Source organism: Pristis pectinata, chromosome 24 (assembly GCF_009764475.1).
Source record: "Pristis pectinata isolate sPriPec2 chromosome 24, sPriPec2.1.pri, whole genome shotgun sequence".
NCBI classification, from domain to species: Eukaryota; Metazoa; Chordata; class Chondrichthyes; order Rhinopristiformes; family Pristidae; genus Pristis; species Pristis pectinata.
Window position 1 is genome coordinate 5,927,476 of NC_067428.1, and position 16,988 is coordinate 5,944,463.

Below are 16,988 nucleotides of genomic sequence, written 5' to 3' on the forward strand. Positions count from 1 at the left end.
GGAATTCTACAAAAAAAGTTGGTATTTATCATGAGACACTAACTGATGTTATGAGGCTTAGTTTTTTTGGTTAAATAAAATTGAGACATTTTCACTTGACACATCTGGTTAATACTGCAGTACCAATTTAGATCAAAGTGAAGTACTTGAACCAGTTCAGTTTACAATGATAATGCTCCCAAGTCCCAGAGGGCTCATAAAAAGGTGTAATAAGGAGCAGTACTTGTTTACATGAGAATGTAGTAGACAAGAGGGATTACTTGATACATTGTTTGACTGTATTAATTGTAAAGGTGCACAATAGAGTTGTATTGGATTACAGTATAGGATTTTATACTACAATAATGAGTATGGTTGAAGTGTGTTAGCTTTCTGCATGTGATCTGCTTTGATCTAGCATCTTAAAATTATTAGCTTCCCAATAGCCTTATGATCTGAGTTTTTTATTATCTGTTTGATTTTTGGAGGTGGTAAGAATTTTTACTAATTTTTGTTTGTTTTTATTACTTTGAAGTTTTTGGCACCAACTTCTTGAGTTAATTTTCTTTGTTTGTTTGTTAGGTTTTCGCCGATGAGTGTTGACAATATGAGTAGTTTGTCGGGTGTGAACGTTGGTGGTCATAATCCTTCTGGCTGGTGCATCTTCATCTACAACCTAGGCCAAGACGCAGATGAGGGAATCCTGTGGCAGATGTTTGGCCCGTTCGGAGCTGTGACCAATGTCAAAGTTATACGCGACTTCAACACCAACAAGTGTAAAGGGTTCGGTTTTGTAACCATGACAAACTATGAGGAGGCTGCCATGGCCATTGCTAGCTTGAATGGCTATCGCCTCGGAGACAAAATCCTCCAGGTCTCCTTCAAAACCAGCAAGTCTCACAAGGCGTAATTTAAAGCTTGTGCGCATTTGTAAGCATTTGATTTAGAAATACACTGCTGAAAGGTAAATAAGTCCACTAGTGTAAAGCAACTCTTATTGTTGTGACAGAAGTGTTTTGTCTACCATTCTAGAATAAGTGAAAAGGATTTTTTTATATTACTATTACTCTGGGATGCAATTAACATGAAATGTTCAAATGTTTGATACCTTTCCTTCCATATGTTTTCCACCCACCCAAAAAGGAGGGGAAATACTGAACCAATGCTATAGTTCCGTGGATTTTGAAAAATATCACTTTAAATTGCAATAGCCTCTCTTTTTAGTGTTAGTTTTGTAACTAGGAGCTCTTGGTTGAATCCTTTGGTTGTAAGCAATTTCATAAATCCACTACCTTTTAGCAAAGGCTTCATACATTAGTGAACCTTTCTGAATATGCTTGTTTTCTTCCCTTTAAAGTTAATCTGTTGAGGATTAGTTCATTTACAGTCTTGAACCATGTTTGTAGCCGATATTTTCTGTAGATAATATAAATGGCATCTTTGTCCTCCAATTTCTCATGGAAAACAGTGCTAGGAGTGAAAAAGGCCAATTGTATTTGATTAGTATACAGTACAAGAATGGAGTGTGATAGCTTCAACATACTTTGCCAAATTTCAAGGTGGAAGAATGTGGTTGGGAAGTTGTAGTGTTCGAGAAGATTAAACTTAACCTGCAAGTTCCTGGGAGATTCAAACCTTTGAACGTTTGTAGGTTTGTTGCACCCCATCTAGTGAACTCCATTGCATTTCTTTATTAACTTTTTTTGTTTTTGCATAATTGACATGCTAAACTGGGATAATGCGTCAGATTAGAAAGTACTTAAATGTTTTTTTTCCATGCAGGTTAGCTGTCAACACAAAGCTTTGTTAAAATAGATTTAAAGACTAATCTAAAAGTTTTTTCAAACTGCCTTTGAACTTCGTTAATGTTCTGTTATATAATTTCTTTTCATTTTGTTTCCTTTGTTTTGTTTGACTATTGATTTTACTTTTGCATTTATGATCATTAAATTTGTTTTGTTTTGCTCCAATTTTGTTTTGTTTTTGGGTTTTTTTTTCTGTTTTAAAGTTCATTTGCTGTTTAGTGCTTAAATTTTATTTTACAATTTATGGTAGGGATTGAGGGACCAGTGTGCCATCAGGCACCTGACCTTTAGGTATCCTGCCAAAGAGTTTTACACCTTATACTGAAGTGGGCTTCACAGAGCATCTATTTTTGTAAACAAACTTTTTACAGGAGTGCTAGCAGGGGATTTTGAATGGAAAGTTTTGTATGCCAACCAGTAAACTTTTAAATAAGCTTCAGCAAATAGATTGCTGTAGCCGGCTTTTAAATCTTGTCAGAATTAAATGCAGACACAAATCCACTGGTCCTGTTTGAGTAAGGGCAGGCTGAAAAGATAGAAAAGTAGGATTGTTGTTTAGGCTTAACTTGTGATTCGGGAGAATCTAAAGTTAATGTACAAATGAGCTTGATCTTAAACTTGTGGTATAAGGAGCTGACACTAAATGCTGTAGCAATACTTTTAAACTTTTTCTTTGTGCCAAATGCCCTGCTGCATTTAAATACGAGACAAGATTTTGAGAGTGTCTTAATTAGAATATCTCAAAATAGTTTGTATACTTAAGTTCCTTTTCTCATTCCCCAGCTTCCAAGCTTTTTATAATACACCTGGAGGAAACAGCAGTAGAAACATGCAATTCATTTTTCATATGTAAATATTGAACTGTAACAAATTGTAGGGAAGTTATTGCAAGTTCAGGCATCTGAGGGGAATAAGACCATCCAATTAAGGGAGACTGATTTAAGGGGTTCTCATATCTCATTATAGGCCATTTTCCTCCTAATGTTGCTGCTTTGAGTATTAGATGTAATTTGCTTTTATTCAGATAACAAGATGATTGTAGAAGTCTTTTAGAATTTACTTTAAAGCTTTTACTTGAAAATCGATTACATTGTGGTAGAAAATAGAAGGACTTTTCTCCATTTGAATAGTGCTTGAAGTAAAATGTACCTGAAGTAATTTGGAATAGTCTCTTGGAGAAAAGTAACAAAGTATTTATCTGTGTTGACTTGCACCACAATTGTCATCTTTAATTTAAGGCTAATTATTCATCAGTGCAAACTGATTTATTATTCAACCAGTTAAATATCTTCAATTTACTCAACTACATTCAGCACTTGTAAGACTTGTAAGCACTTCTGGTGAAATGAGAATCTGTCTGACAGCTTGGGTACTTAATGATGAGATCAAGTTTACATTGTAGAAAGTATGATTTTGGTTAGGTCTTTGTAATACTCAGCAATATACTACTCTGCCAAAAGGTCAATAAGTGACAAGTGTTCCTTTTGGTATTTTGTATATGATTAAAGTGACAAAAGCTTTTGATACCTGAGATTTTTCTTAGTGGAATTTTGGGCCAATATTTCTTTAATGACAAGCTGATTATTCCACACTGATAAGTGAATGGTCAACAATTAATTTATATAAGTTGGATTGGTGGCATATTTTTCCAACTGAAGGGCATTGTGCAATTATATTTGGACATATCTTGGTCATTGATCCTTAACCTCCCATCTGACACACTTTAGGACAGATTACTGCCTGGAGATTAAACTTAATGAATTTAAACTTGCATCCATTTTCTATAATTCACATTTTCCTTCTGTTTATTTACTGAACAGCATCTAGTTAATATGAATTGGCTTCTGCTTAATACCATTAGCTTTTTATGGTATGATGTGTGGTAACCAATCTCATGGCACTATCTTTTTTTAAAAATCTAAACTTGAGTTAGACACCACATCTATCATAGCTAATGAATATCAGAGTTGGCACACTCTGGCCTTCCTTTTATGTTTGTGTGCTTTCATGGATGGAAAGGCCTTGATGATATATCCAAAATTAATTGTGCTATCCAAAAAAATATTTGTTCTATCTAAAGCAAAAACAAAGTCAAGAGGCTAACCATGAGATTGCATCTACTGATAATGGTTCGTGACAGATCATTTGTCTTTCAAGGGTATAATCCATTGTTTTGCTTCCAGATCCTGATTTATATCAATTTGCAGAAACTTTGCTGGGTTTTCCAATATTACAAGCTCTCAGTTGTCTACAACACTTCAATTGCAGAATAAAAGTAGAAGGATAGCTACAAAGTATGTCCCTCAAGTTTGGATATATTTAGTGATTTTTTTTTTCAAAAACTCTATTTTTTGAATTGTGAACATTCCCAAAATAGCTGAACATCCATGTAGCACAGGATTAGATAATCAATAACATCCCTGCAATTAATTCCATCCTCTTTTATTCCACTGCCCCGGTAATATACCTGAAGACTTCCAGATTTCTGTTTGCTCTAATACCACCAAAACAGACACCTACCACCCCACCTCTGTCCTCTTATCAAGAGGAAGTGATGTGTGAACTCTATTTTCTTTAATGTAATATGAAGAGATTGTAATTTCTTGCACTTTGACACTGTCAGAAGGATGTGCGTCAATCTGAAACAGGATTGACCTTTTTTTTTAAAAAGAATGTCCAACCAATATACTATCCTGGTTTCATTCTCAGCAAACTTTGTGGTTTTGTTTATTCTTCAGAGAGTGCTGTTCAGTACATTTTGAAGAGCCACAGTCCATAGTCACTTACTCTATGCATCTGTATGACAGCTAAGCCCTCATTTTTTTTGAACAGTTCGCTGCATGACAGATTATAATTTGAGATGAGTTATTTACATGTAAAGACTTGGACTGGAATGGCAATGACAGCACCTGTACCAGTAAAATTTGTTTAGTGGCAGCTGAGCATTACAATCTGGATTTACAAATTGGAGAGTGCCAACCGGGTTGTCTTGATAGAACATGCAATCATAGCTTCAGATAATTGGGTTTCATGTGGTTATTCCTAATTTGTAATCTGGTTTAAAAAAAATTGATCGAAGTTGAGGAATGTTGGTTAAAGACATGCTGATTATAAGTACAATGTTAATCATATATAGTATACTGGAAGTCATTCCCTGCAAATTGGTCTTTTGAAGAATAGTCAGCATATACTCAAAGGTATATATTTCATTAAATTATCAATTCTTCAAAGAATCTCTTCCTCCCACCCCCAGACAAGTGTGCTGTTTTTTTTAAGAAAGAAAACTCCATTAGTTATTTTAGTAAAAGGTGGGCTAAGAATGATTTGGATTCCAGGGTTAAATCACTGTGCAGACATTGTAAACGTGTATCTTTTCTTTGGTTAACCATCGCTTGCAAATTGGGGAGCAAGTCTGTTTGCAGTTGACAAAAAGTTTCATTTCAGGAATTGCAAGTAACAGTTTGGTCTTGGATGACATCAGTGTGGCCATGTTAATACCTAAATCTCTAAATTCCATTATACAGTCTTTGAGTTTAATGGCACATGCATTATATCCAGGGTAAGATGGTTCTTTAATTTCCTCACCATTAACAAGAACTAAACTAAGGTAGTTATGAAGCTCTTATTTTGTAACTGCAAATCATACAGGGAAGACTTGATTCCCTCCTGGTCTTGAGTGAAGTGCAGCAATTAGCCTTGATGTACTTGAGTTGGGGAACAATCAGTCACTGATTCCACAATATAAACACTTGTAGGAAATGATGATGGGATGGATATGGTGATTTCTTTATACTTTTTCTCACTGTACCCCATTGGTTTAATTGAGTACTGATGTGGCATATGAGAGTGGCCGCTTAGACAAATGATTGAAGCTTGATGCCATCACAAGTCTTTATCTCTAGGGAAAGGGCGGGGGGAGAAGGGGAGTTCAAAATAATAAGGAAAAATGGGGTTACTTTGGACCCAATTACTAGGCAGGTTTTATTGAAACATTTGGCCTATTGAAACTTTTTTGCGTTTTGCACTTCTACTGTAAACTATTACTTTATTAAGAACCTACCCTCCCCTCAAACTTGCATTCCTTTACATTTTAAGTAACTGAATTTATATCCAAGTAATCCATTGAGTTCAGTTAGTGATGATTTTAATGAATTTTTCATTTTGTTGCATTTGTTGTAATATTAACCCAATCACTATTAATTTCAGCAGTTGAGAATGAGTGAGTGGGATTGGGGAGGAGGGAGGGAACAGAGGGGGAGCATGCATGTCCAATTCATGTACAAAGGGAGGTTCTTTCTGGACGCAAACGGAGTGGGTGTTAGTCTATCTGAATGGTTTGCTTTTTTATGTACTTTATTGTGATTAATTTTTACCAAGGGGAAAAAGACAGAGAATATCAGGCTAGGCCTGTCAATGTTGAGAAGTTTTCTTTTTTGGAAGGATCAGTGCTAGTGTATGTTGGATCCTCCATCTCAAATTAAGCAGCTGAAATTGAGGCAGGACCAGTGGATATTAAAAGCCTCCCAATATCTGAAGTGCAGGCAATGCCGGTGGATCTTTATATTCTTCCTCCTACCAAAACAAAATGAAAGGCAGTGTTTTATGTTCAAACAAAAGGCAAAAAGGCTTCACATGCCTACCACACTAACATTGGGAGTGAAAGTGGGACCAAGTATTAATTAGCTCCACTTTAGAAAAGAATGCACCTTCAAATACTGCCATGAGGTGATACATGAAGTTACTTGATCATTAGATTGACTGCTGTATAGGGCATCTCCTTTATTTTAGTTGCCTCATTTTTTTAATTTTATATCTTCAGTCATAGTATTATATACAGAATACTTTTGATGCTATCTCAACTAGTTTTTATTTTTTGCATTGTGCTTGTATAGCTGTTATGGGAACTTAAGATTAATTTATAGTGTAGAATGCTGAAGGCATCTTGCACTTGAATCCAGCACCCCGGTAATAACAGAAATGTAGCAATCTGTTTAATGCTTTTTTTTAATTTCTGTGTGTGTGTACAATTCATGCACACCATAAATTCAAACCCCATGACTTGCTAAAGATGCAGGGAAATAAATGCTGCAAAAATGAAAGATTTTATGATCCTTGTATCTCCAACCAGAGGAAATGGTTTATATTCATTGTTAAGGTCATTCTGTTTACTTTGTGGCTTAATTTTCAACTGCCTTCAGGATGATCTGTCTCTTAAATTTCAACTATACCTCTTATTGTATATAGAGGCAAAAAACAGCACTTTAAAAGTGTAGCCCTTAACAGCTTTAATTATGCTTTTCCTCTTTTAAATTACACAACTGCGCACAGATGTTCAGCCGTGCATAGTTACAGTAGACAAACTTGATTTAATTGCCGTATCCTAACCAATTCAAATCCTTGACATTTGTGGCACCGTTGTCTTGCCTAGGTATTGTGTTCAGTTGGGGACAACCATTTTTGATTTACTATTATATGAAATTGACACTAGAGAACAATGAAGATGGTGTAGTGTGACTACTTGGATAAGAGAATGTATTATAAATGGATTTTCGAGCTGAAACACAAGAAATTCAACATGGCCTGGACTTCAGAGGGTGAAAATTATTTTGCAAAAATTTGTATTTTGGTCAAAGCTGCCAGACTTCTGTAAAATGAATATGGTGGTCCACAGATTAGCCATTGAGTTGCACTAATAATTTCCATTCTAGATTGTATCCGTGCTTAGAATTTTTTTTGGTAGAAGCAACAGTGCTTAAATTAACTTTTTAATAAGAGACATGATGGAGTAATTTGAACAATTAATAACAAAATAATATGCCCAGCCCATTTTTATAGTTTTGATTGAATTCAGAATTCAATCAAATTTTGGTCTTGTTAAAATTAACACTAATTTATGCATTGCCTTATGTGTGGTACAGTACCACAAGTTCTAATGCATGCATTGGCATGTGCAATGAGAAAGATGACATGGGGATTTGAATCTTGCAGGTTGTAGCCAGATTCAGATGCATGTACACAGTTTTCAATTTGGCTGCAAGTGTTTTATAGCCTGTGTACATGGTTGTTCATTCAGTTTTTTTTCCACTTGAGCCAATTGCAAACTGACTCTAGTTCTGTAATTCAAATAAGGCTAAAGTCTGGAAAAAAAAATACTTTTATGAATTTTAAGAAATGTTGAGGTACAATAAATATTCATGTTAGATCTGTTATACCTTGAACCAATGTTCTGCAGTTGGTTAGACATTTCTACAATTTAGTGCCCGAATAAACATGGTACAAGACAAAGTTATAGCTACTTGAAATGAAAGTACATTGTATCTAATAATGCCACTAACTTGAATATTCAGCACTGCAACTACTAAAAAGTGGAATCATTCCAGAGTGAGACTGCAAGAAGCACAACAGAGCTGGGAATGTTCCAGGATTGAAAAAATTGGTACAAAGCAGATTGGATGTTTGTCTCAAGTACCCTGAGTAATCAGCCATAAGTTTTGGGATCTAGTCAAAAAAGAATGGGTGGGTGTAATATATTTTAAAGTTGTATGTTACATTTTTCTTTATTTTTCAAGAAGTTAAGTAATGCATGGCAGCTAGTAGGAGTTATTTTTACTAATGCAGTACAAGGTATAGTTCCTGGCAAGACTGATGTGCCTGGACTTAATGTGTACTGTGAGTTCATGGATGTAAATGTTCAAATACTGTTGCTTTATTTTAGTTTGCTACAAAGCCAGAAGAAGGCTGTTTTAAGTTATTAAACATTTTGTACTTAATTTATTTTCTCACCAATATTAAATTATGTTTGATTCTGTTTTAAAAGACAAGTCTGACTGAACTCTTGATTTGCTTTTTTACAGTTTCTGAAGGGAAAAGTAGCGTTCATAGGTTTTGTATTCAGGTTTTAAAGACAAATTAAATTGTGTATCCATGACTATCTTAATTTGCCTAAAGGGATTAAACTAAATAGTTTAAGATAGCATTTCTAAATGTTTTTGAGTTCTGTTCTCCCCACCCTCACATTGATGTGAACTTCAGTATAAGAGTAGTGCATTGATGTACCAAATGATGGCAGCATCACCTGCTGATATTTGCACTATTGTCGTTGTATTTTTGGTGTTTCACTCAAATTTTCTCGGATCAGATTTGGGCCATGACACACTTGCATCAAAATACTCATACTAAAACACTTTTGTATTTTCTCTACTAATTTATTTAGTTAAATGCATTATAGTCTTAATAAAATTATTACATTTTAAGTAGGAATTAAGTTTGCATTGCTTGATGAATTGACTGGTCCTTAATCAACAGGGCAAGTCCTAAACTTCACTTGATCTAACACATCTGTATGTCCATCTGTATCTTCTCAAAATTGCCGTTGAGTCACATTGTGGCTGTTAAATTCTGATATATATTACAAATGCTATAACTTTAACCTGAAGTAATTAGTTAATCAATTGAGATAACCCAGAACAGGTCTGGCTGCGGTAGCAATTTTGTTTTTAGGTAATCCACTGCTTTGAGCTATGGATTTATGGACAATAGTGTACCTTTCCGATGATTTTTCAGCAAGCTTATCTAACTCCATGTCTGATGTGATTTTTCAACTGTGAAGAAACACAGCACCCATTTCTAACCTGTTTCAAGATTGGATGAGTCTGCCGTGTAATTGTACACTTTGTGGCTGGGTGAATATGCACTTAACCTTTATAGATTTGCAGTAGAGAATTTGACTTATCAAATAATGGTCTTGCTTCTTCAGACTAAATGTGCCATAATTATGCATTCTGTTGAACTTGGTACTGCACTTTTCAACTTCTGCCAATTGATTTGAGTGCATGGATTTGTTCTTTGTCTAAGTTCTATTTGTAGGAAACATGAAATGTCTGTAGAGATCAGCCTTAATGAAGTCTCACTGATCAATCAGTTCCTCAATCTCTGTGGTGATCAGAACACCCTGCAGAAATTTCTTGGGTTTGAAGAGAAACTATTAATAAACTCCTTGATTTAGTTTGATTTTTGTTAATATGGAGATTAAGCTTACTTTACGAGCTCACATTTGGCCTTTAGCTCTTTTTCTACCGAAAATTGTAGTTGTACTGCTGGATGTCATCAACAGTGCACTGAGAGCAAATCATTAATGCTGAAAGTCTTGTTGATGAGGTGAGAAGAGTGTACGGGACAAAGGATGAAATCATTAATGAGGCTTTTTAGAAATTGAACATAAATCATTCTGCTGTACAAGTCATTAACTAACTGTCAGCATTTAATCACTGATCATTTTACAACCGAAGTTACCCATGTTTATGTCTCTGAGCCAGACATCAGCAAATAGAGTACTTATTCAGCTTGAGCAATGAGGATAGACCTAAATTGATACTGGTGTTGTTTGTTTATGGAACAGCTAACAATGTTCCTTCACCTGTTCTAAAAGTCTTGCAGTGTTGAATTACTGTACAAGTTTACCTGGTTCCAACTGCTCTGCTGTCTTTGCAGCATCTAATTAAAAATGTGGTTACAAAAGGCTACAAGGAATCAATGGGAAAGTTCCATAGATCATTTGGGTCTTACTGTATGTTAATCGTGCTTCTACATTGAACATCGCTACTACTTGGGTTGTGATACTGAACAATAATCAACCAAAGATCATAATTATAAAAGTCGTATAACTGTTGAGACTTTTCTTGTCAACTTTAAGGATTACTTTGTCTGGGAGCCAGTTTTTTGCTCCTTTCAAGGTGCAGAGGCAAGGCCTGGTGTTTACTATCAGATTAGATTTTGGGTCATCAATGGCTGCAAAGAACAGATTATTAAATGGGATTTGAGGGAGTATTTGGAAGTGGACAATAATTATCATTCAGGTGGATTTGCATAACATCCAAGCCTTTTTTACTCATCATTGGCAGCTATGGTAGTTAAGAGTTATATTCTTGCATCTGGTAAATCTAATTAAGTATTTTTTATATTATTACCATTCATACTAAAATTAAATTACAGAATATTGAACTGATGCCAGGAGCAAATAGTCTGGTGTCTACTATTGTTGGTATTACATACTTTATTGATGATCGTATATCCCAGAAACACCAAAATGTAGATTCATAGATTTATAGGGATTCATAAGAGTTATACAGCACAGGAGCAGGCCTTTCCTATCCATGTACCTGTCTGAATGTCTTTGAAACATACCCGCCTCTACCACATCCTCTGGCAGCCCATCACCCTCTGTGTGGGGGAAAATCTTTCCCCTCTCACCTTAAACCTAACCTGCCAGTTTTAGACTCCCGTACCCTGGGAAAAAGGCAGTGTCTATCTACCCTAAAGACTGCAACTATTCAGCCTGTCTATGCCCCTCATAATTTTATAGACCTCTGTAAGGTCATCTTTCAGCTTCCTTTGCTCCAGTGAAAACAGTCACAGCCTATCCAATCTTTCCTTATGACTCAAATCTTCCAGTCCAGGCAACATTCCTGTGAATCTGCATACTCTCTAGCTTAATCGCATCTTTCCTATAGCGTGGCAACCAAAGCTGCACATAATACTTCCAAGTGCAGCCTAACCAACAACTTGTACAACTGTAATATGACATCCAAACTCCAATATTCAATGCCTCAGCTGACGACGGCAAGCATACCACATGCCGCCTTCATGACTCTGCCTACCTGTGTCACCACTTTCACGGAGCAATGTATTTGTACCCCAAGGTCCCACTGTTGTATAACACTCCCCATGACCCTGTCATTCACTGTGTATGTTCTGGCTTGATTTAACATCCCAAAATGCATTACTTTGCACTTATCGGAGTTAAATTCCATCAGCCATTCCCTTTCCCAGGTTATCTAGATCCTGTTGGATAAAGGTACTTGCATTTATTTATGACTATTGTACTCCAAAGTGCTTTGATAGATCATTCCTGAAGTGTTCTTACTTATGTTAGAAGTAAGTGTAGCAGTTTGGCTGTGCCAAAGAAGATCTCACAATTAAGGCATGATACAATCTCTGTTTTGTGGTGGTGATTATGAAAAGAATGTTGGTTCCCTGTTCTTCAGGTTCTGCCATGGAATCTTTCGATGTTCACAAATAGACAGGGAGTTGGTGGGGTGGGCAGGAATGAGATAACTTTGCACCACTTCTCCAAAACATCACATCTCTGATAATGCAGTATACAAGATCCATCTGACTCGGGCACAAGGGCAAAGTGAGTCACACTGGCAATCTATTTATTTTAATTGGGAAAGAGCATCTCCCAAGTTTGTAGTTTTAATTAGCAGGAGTCACTTGTCAACCATATACATAACAAATGGAACCATGAAGCCTCTAAGAGCTTGGGATCGGTGTTCAAAGTAGCCAGAATTCTGACTGTTGGATGGTATAAATGTAAGTTATACCAGATCTTTGGCCATGCACTTGGGAGACTAAATTAATTTAAATGTAGAAAATATTTAAAACACCACCCCCGTCCCCCACTTTTTGCTAATACACTTTAAAATCTTGCTCTGACGAATTCTGCCCCTATAAAACTTAATTTGGATAACATGGTGGAAGTGAGGCTGTAATTAAGGACTAAAATATTAAACTTTTGTATCTGAAATGTTCAAAGTGGCTTTAAAATACAGTAATACTACTTACTGTGCATTTTTGGAAACTAAGTATAAAATTTAAATCTGTCCTTCCCATAATGTGTACATTTGAAATTGTCCATTGTGTGCATATCTGGGATTTATCCATAATTAAGGTAAGGATGTTTTTTTTTCTTAAGACGTGTACCTTTTAAATTGAATGCCACCTAATCAGTATAAATTGGCTGTATGTTGTATGCTGGATTGATGAGACAGGAGCCACATATCTTCTTTGATATGTAATTTAGGTATTTTATTGAGCTAGTGTTACTGAAGGTTAGCAGTAGCTAAGGTATTCAGGCCAATCAAAGTGGATCTACTTCAGGGGATCAAAAGCAGACTACATCTAGAAATAAGTTCATGTAGTCTAGACAACTATATACTGATAGAAACAAAAAATTCTGGAAGAAAAGAACCACAACCCAGGTGTTGGAGAATGAATGGTTGGGGATTTGATTTCATATGTCAACTGCACAATACTTTTATTGTTTCATCAGTTTCAATATTGTAACTGCAGCATTGTAAAGGGCATTTATTAACTCATCTCATTATTGGATAAATGAGATTACAAATGAAGCACTATTGTGGCCATATAGATGGATATCTTTTATACCTGGGAAGCTAAATATGAATGTTCAAGTCAAAGGAAATAGGTCATTAAGATGTGATGTAACATTCTATTGGTCATGTTTTAAGTGGTGAGCATATATATTCCTCTGTAAATCAGAGAGCCGCAGTCCAGTTATTAGCCATTTTTTTTCATCTTTGTTACTGAGCCTGATACATACTCAGATCTCAGTGGTCTGAAATCTGGCACTTTTCTAACTAAAGTAGTAATGTTTCATTCCTACAGTCTGACTCCAAATGAATACTCCATTGTTAAACAATTTTGTTTTAAACCATGTTCAACAATCAACATTCTGTCACTTGCACTTTCTAGTTGCATAATTCTATCCAGAATTCAGACTTGTGATGGACAAAGTGCCCACAAGAAGTCTGCCCAAAACAGGCGTAACACGTGTGTTCTATATTTCAGTAATGAAATTCGCAGTAGGTGATTGATTTTATTTTAAGTCATCACTCTGGATTGTATGTCATCTGCATAGGAGTGCTTTGTATTGGGGTTGTAAGGAACCTTGCTGTACAGGTTTTTATAAGAAGTTACTGTTTTTATGACCAGTTTTCACTAAAATGCATAATTGCTGTACAGTCCAGTGGAAAAACAGCAGGCCTGAAGTATGTAGACTGGAATAAATACTCTTTGAAATAACACCCAGGCTCCTTTTTGATAACCTTTTTATCTAGCCTCTGTTTTCCATTTTGGATCCTCTTTATTTTGCACCCAAGCCTGATGATTAGCCGAATCATTTGGAAACCTTTTTCATGGAACACAAGTCATACTGTATTAATGGCCTCAGCCTAGTGTGGAAGGATAACATCCAGAAGAGGGTTTGTGTTCTCACTTATGGGTTCTGGAGTCAAATCACAGCCTAACTTATTGCACATCTAAAATTATTGCACATTGGCTCATGGGGGCTGGATAATTGTGACCTAAGGAAAAAATATGTTTAAAATTTAACCAAGGAAATTCTACATAAGTAGTTGTAACTGATAGCTGAAACTATTTACACCAGCAGCCTGGATTAATGTTTAACTTTACACAAAATTACAGGAGAAAATCTCATACTTATTTTGCATCCTAATTTAGTGCATATAGCTGTCACAGGGATGTGGGGGAAGAAAAGTATGACTATTAGGCTTGATTCTGACTTGAGCAACTTTTATGAAAGAGCTTTATTAGCCCTACTCCTTGTAGTCAATTGATGTGGGTCAAATTTAAACTAATCCTTGTCTTCAAATCTCTTTAGCCTAACCGCTATCCCTGCCTCCACAACCTTCTTAGCACTTCTCCCTAACATTTCTGTCCTGACTACAACCTAGTTTGTGTGTTCCCAATTTCTAGTCCACCAGAATTGGCAACAGAGCTTCCAGCGATACCTGGCCTTAAAAACTACCTTCAAACTGGTCCTTAGTAGATCATTTCCCTTAAATCTCTGCAACTATTGGGATATAATGCAACAGGAATTGTAGAAGGGAAGCAAATGCAGCCCCCTATGTAACCATTGCACTGATTTCTCCACAGTTTTCTCTCCTTAAGCTGAAATTCTCTTCCACAGTGGGACATAGGCACCGGGTGCATTCCACTCTCACTCAAATGGGTGGGTATCCCTCATGAGCCATGGCAGTCAGTTGCAATTGCATTGTAATGAGTCGTGATTCTTGCATGTCTATAACTTGCAGCAGAATTTTTTTAGGTGTTAAACTTGGCTTAATTTCTCACTCGCTCCCAAACATACATCATCTCAATATTCATAATCCAGATATTGTAAAACCGATATCAATTCCTGAGTTAAATTATTATGCAATGGGGCTTGAATTTTGCACTGATACCTTGCAGGTATTGTATTTGACTCAATCAATGTAACTAAATCTTTGGGGTTTTTAACTTTACAGACTAACAGATCTATGCTTCATAAGAAAGAAACAGGTTCTCACCTCATTCAAAGAGAAGCCATCTGTTATATTGATCTTTTGGAGAACAGAAGGAGCCCACTGACTCCGATTTGCTTCCCTTTCTATAGGTCCTGGCTTACAAGTTTCAGATCCAAAGTTTAGGTTCTTTCATCTGTTGCCTAATTTTCCATACTGTCACTAAGTCATTTTGGTACCTCTCATCTAACTATGTGGACTGTTGACCAAGTTGAACATGGCAAACAACAAATTGCTCTGTAATCAGCACTCCCGTGTTTTGAGGGGAGATTTATAATGTGTCCCAGTTTTTCTTTTATAGCTGCATGTGAAAATTGAAATCTGGGAGAAATTGGCCTCCTGTTTAATGGCCCTTCTGAATCCTAAAATTAGATTAAAATTGGCTTGGAGAAATTGTAGTAAATGAAGTATGTTCCAAGGTTATTATATGTCTCCAACATTGCCACTCTGCTCAAATTGAAGATTTTAGAGAACCTCGAGTAAGCTCTGCATCAGTGTCTGGAACTAATGTTAATATTTTGCTTGTGTGACTTCATTGTTACAAATATGCAGAATGTTCTTTTTTTACAAAAGCAACTGGATCCAGATACAATACAGTCATCAACATCATTGCCCAGCATCCAGGTGGAAATATCCTGAGAGAAATGGAGAGAGAATTGGGCTCATCTAGGTAAAACTGCGGGAAAAATCTATTTCCATCTCTTTATTTTGTCTTCTATAAAAAGATATGTTCTCCATTTTCCTCCTCCCCTCCCCGCAAGAGTACATAGAGCTCAGATGAAAGATTAGTAAATCCACACTTATCTCAAGCTTGAATAATTTTCCAAAGGCAAGATTTCCTGAAATAAAAAATTCTTCCTAATATTAATGTAATTGATTCTGGATTGTTCTTGTCTATTTCCTATTGCTATCATCCTATCAATCAAAAAAATATAATTTTGACAGAAATTAAACCCTTGGTTAACTCAAAAAAAAAGTGCTTCATATGCTACCACTGCGTCACCTTTGATTCTGGCTGCAGTATTGCAGCTTTTCCACTTGTTCTGGTTTAAATTGCATAATTAGAGTGTTTGTGTACCAGCTCCCAATGTTGCATGGTTAAATCAAGTTCCTGTAACTCACTCACTTTTGAGACTTGTAAAGAGGTAAGGCTCCACTATTTAAATAGCTTTTTTGAATTTGAAATGTAACAAACAGCAGGTTTTTTTAAATGGGAGGGTAAGAGAGATGAAATTAGGCCCTTTTTCATAATTTTACTGGAGATACCTGTAACCTTGTTCACTGTTCTGTAATTGGCTCTGGGGGATTCTACTTTTTGAAGGAATTTCAGTTTAACTTGCATATTCACTGCCTGTTTATGAGCAAAGATAAGATAAAGCACCCAGAGGTTACCTTAACTTTCTTCCTGTTCTGAAATCCTAATGGATAATTGTAGAATGCTATGATTCTTGTCAGTTTAAATTAGTAAAAATGTTAGTGTATTTGCATATCACTTACTGTAGATACCTATCATTACAAATTAATATTGCAACAATTAACACCAACAATGGAATTGCAATACCTAATTCCAGGTCTTCTGAATCGTTTAACAATAAATGAGCATTGATGGTCCAGTCTCATCTGAAACAGTTGCACTCTATAGGTAACTCCTCCATAGCTCTATCAGTGCATAAAGAACTTTGCCCCACTAAATATTTAACTGATAATTAGGCTAAAGTTTTCTTTCATCAGTTCTACCCCTCTTATTCCTGAATCTGCTGCCTAATGCTGGGTACTGGTCATAGATGTTATTAGGTAACTTGTCCATGTGGCCATTATTAATTTCTAGGCAGTTGGGGAGTGCAGCAGGGCTCCAGCTGATGCAGCATATCTTTATCCCAGCATTCACTTTTCAGAAAATGGGTGTTGTGCATTTCTGCTCCTGGTCCAAGGTTGCTAAAGCCTTTTGGAGCACTCCTGCTATAGCAGTAAACTGGGGCATCAGACCTAGCAAATTTCTGGTCCATGGGCTCAGAGCCATGCTTACCTAGTCAACCAGACC

General features: G+C 36.1%; 1 protein-coding gene across 1 annotated transcript in view; it reads left to right on the forward strand.

Moving 5' to 3' along the window:
- Positions 1 to 13,747, forward strand: part of LOC127582393 (ELAV-like protein 1) — a 36,325-nt gene extending 22,578 nt beyond the window's left edge. Inside the window, exon 5 of the mRNA XM_052037585.1 lies at positions 562 to 13,747. Coding sequence (XP_051893545.1) covers positions 562 to 889 — 328 coding nt within the window. The 3' untranslated portion in view covers positions 890 to 13,747. The remainder of the gene's footprint in view (positions 1 to 561) is intronic.
- The last annotated feature ends 3,241 nt before the right edge of the window (positions 13,748 to 16,988 follow it).